The 3,540-nt window shown below is 36.9% G+C and overlaps 1 protein-coding gene across 1 annotated transcript; it reads right to left on the minus strand.

Annotated features, from left to right (window-relative positions):
• Positions 1–810: 810 nt before the first annotated feature.
• On the minus strand, positions 811–2,612 carry MIK (pfkB-like carbohydrate kinase family protein). Its single transcript, XM_078975957.1, has 2 exons — positions 1,464–2,612; positions 811–1,314 (listed from the first exon to the last, which is right to left on the minus strand). Exons 1-2 carry the CDS (start codon positions 2,310–2,312, stop codon positions 1,081–1,083), a joined length of 1,083 nt encoding a protein of 360 aa, XP_078832083.1. The 5' UTR covers positions 2,313–2,612; the 3' UTR covers positions 811–1,080.
• Between the last annotated feature and the right edge of the window lie 928 nt (positions 2,613–3,540).

Below are 3,540 nucleotides of genomic sequence, written 5' to 3' on the forward strand. Positions count from 1 at the left end.
TAATGTTAGAATATTAGAGAGAATATATTAAAGAAAAAAAAAAAAAACAAGTTAGGGGATCGGAAATTGCCTATGCGACATGTCACGTAACCTGCTAATCTGATGAAACCAAATCCGATTGATAAATGGTGATGGTTTTGGATTCTAAAGTTTAAATTAACACGATTTGATGTTAAGCAATCAAATGTCGACAAAAACATATATCCTAGCCAATCAACTTCTATTGAAATGTTGTTGAAAAACTTGAGATGTATAAAAAGTTAATTTGGGAATATCTTTGATTTTTTACATCCAAAATATACTATTGTTTTAATCATAGTTAAGTATTTTTTAAATTTAACATTGATCTTGACATGTTTCCAATATGTTTTAGGATGCTAATGTGCTAATGTTGATATAGAATTTAAGGGGCTATATCATTCAATACGTTTGTAAGTTTTTCATATTTGTAAATAGCCGATTTTTTTATTTTTTGTTATTTTTTATTTTTTTGTGTAATTAATAATAAAAAATAAAAAAATAAAAATAAGACTGGGCTTTTTTGCTCCGGGCCGGGCTAAATGGATATAGCCCCTTAAATTCTATATCAACATTAGCACATTAGCATCCTAAAACATATTGGAAGCATGTCAAGATCAATGTTAAATTTAAAAAATACTTAACTATGATTAAAACAATAGTATATTTTGGATGTAAAAAATCAAAGATATTCCCAAATTAACTTTTTATACATCTCAAGTTTTTCAACAACATTTCAATAGAAGTTGATTTCAAATCCTTCTATTAAAAAACTACTCACCACCCCATTCGGATCAAGAAATTGACAAAGAGCCAAAAATTCAATTGGTGAATTCGAACCTCGATATGTTATTCTCCCAAACCACAAATCACCTCAGAGGGACAATTTTAATTATCTTATGTGTACTTTCTTTATAAGAACCTTAATATAAAGTATAAACTAAGATTAGGTTAACAGATAGACCTTAAAAATGCAGGCTAGCTACAAACAACACCATGCTCCCTTATTCCTAAATACAATTAATTCTACTTAGAAGACAAAGATTAAGGAGGATTCAGGGGTTAAGGTTTAGTGTCCATCGCCTTAATCGGTTCTTCATACACACTATTTTTAACAAACAATATCTGGTGATCAGCGTAGCTAGGGTCAGGATCAAGAACCTCGTCTGTTGTTAGTAACTTGGCAGTGCATAGTGATGCAATAAACTGTTCGTGATCACTCGGCTTTTTAAATCTCGATTCATCGTCATGTTCATCACACTGCATTTTCCTCCTCTGTACCTCATCTTTCACTTTCTATAAGGAGATAAGCAAAATTATGAAGGTTAAATTAATCATGTCCAAAGAATACAACCATGAAGGTAGTGAATGTAGGTAGTAGATCAGAAAACCATACAATGATATTATGATACGGATGTGAATCATACATATTAAGCAAAACCAACCTGCATTAATGTAGAATCGAATTTCGGAAGTCCAATTTGGCCGACGGTTAACGATCCAAAGAAGTTTCCGAGCAAGGCGGCATCGGGAACCGCCAGTCCATGCACTAGCCCGGCGACTAATCCTCCCAGAAAACTATCGCCGGCTCCGGTTGGATCGACCTGAACAGTCGTGAATGGAGAAATTTGCAGTTCTATGTCTTTACAATACACCGTGCAGCCATCTTTACCGCTCGTTACCACGACACAACATGATTTTCGAGCTTCTTCTATATCCACATACGGTGCTTCCTCCGCTGAAGCTTTTAAGAATCCAATTCGAGGAAGTAAGTGAGAAAAACCAGTTTCGTTTAGGTTCATGAGCTTAACAGTTCCGTCGATTTCGAAATCTCTAATTAGGGCTTGTATATCGACGAGAACAACATCGCAGATATCAAGCATTTTTTCTAGGGTTTCAGGAGATATCTCCCCTGCGATTCCAACTGCCATACCGAAATTGAAATTCGCTTCATCAGGTAAATCCGATGGAGAAATAGGGTTGCATGATTGGATCCGTTTAAGAACCCGATCCTCGCGCCGGATTTCCGATGGATCGGATGTAAAATAAGCGTGGAAGACGGCTGTTTTCCCCGATGGTGATACAACTGGGGTATGATTGAGATTGACGCTATAAGCAAAATCAGAACCCACTTTTGATACGTAATCGGAGGTGATATCGAGCCCGTCAAGGACGGCGGAGATGAAGGAGACAGCACCGCCTAGGGTCTCGGCGAGTACTACCTCGTCTTTGATGAGGACGTCGTGGCAGTAGTTACCGACGATCAGACCGCGGGGTTCTCGATTTCCTCCCATATTGAGATGGGTTTTGGAGGAATTGATGGCTACTGCGTTGTCGGTGTATTGGTTGTTTTTGGAAGATCATGCGTGCATGTTAATGGAGGTTTAATTGAAGCTTGCAGAAGTGGATTTGGATCGAGTGGCGAAGACAGCAAGGAGATGACGCGCGGCAAGAAAGAATCTTTTGTCTATGGGCAGGAAGAGAGGGAGGTGGAAGGCAATGGTGGTGAGGTGGTGGGGGATCTCAGTGGTGGTTCTTTGAATTGCATAGAAGTTCGGGTATACGAAATTTGCTTCTTCCTTCCTTTGTCCTTTTTGAATTTTTATAATTTCAGTTTTTTAATATTTTGTCACGTCGGGCAAAAATTCAAAATCGAAGCTTGTGAGATTTGACTAGAGTCATCTTATTTTAAAAGGATTTTAAATCTCAAATAATCGGCCATTATATCATTTCGATGGTGGTATTATAAGTGTTTTAATACTTCTAAAAGCGTAATTTATGTGGTTTTCATATGTTTTTTTTTTTGAGCTTAGGATTTTGTGGGTCGTGTTTATTTCTTGTTTTGACAAGCTTGGCTCCATGGAGGATTGAGATGAGTTTTTGATGCGTTTGTTGTTGTACATGCTATAGCATAAATGCAAACTATAAACTCAAAACCTATTAAAGAATCATCAATAGTTCAAATTCTTATATTTGGATCTATTGGTCGTTCGATGTATATTATTGGACAACGAACAAGTGATATCCTTCTTGTTCGAATCTTCCTCAACCAATGACTTCTTACAGTTCTAAAATTCCCGACATGGATTATCGTAACTTGGGAGGGCATTCGATGTTGAGCTTTCGACAACCACATAGGAGACTAGCTTCTTCATCCCCATGTCCAACATGATTGACGGAGCTGGAGTTTCGAGACTGGGTAGATGAGGAAGATATTAGACAATTTCCGCTTTTATCAATCTAGATCATGGGTTTCTTGTCGAGGAAGCTTTCTGACTTAACTTGGGGTACGAATAGTACAAAGATGGTTCGTATTGAGGGTTCATTTAAGACATATATGCCACTGTATCGGTGACGGATATTTCATGTCCATAAGTGCAATTTCCACATTAGCTTCTAGTTCTAACTTGTATACGGTTCAAATTTCTCTCGTTAGAAGGTATAATGTTACTTAAATGACGCAAAAGAAAAAAAAAACATTAAGATAAAATTACGAAAATTGTCTATGTGGTTTGCCAAAAG

This window comes from Lactuca saligna, chromosome 9, assembly GCF_052625555.1.
Source record: "Lactuca saligna cultivar CGN05327 chromosome 9, ASM5262555v1, whole genome shotgun sequence".
Classification (NCBI taxonomy): domain Eukaryota; kingdom Viridiplantae; phylum Streptophyta; class Magnoliopsida; order Asterales; family Asteraceae; genus Lactuca; species Lactuca saligna.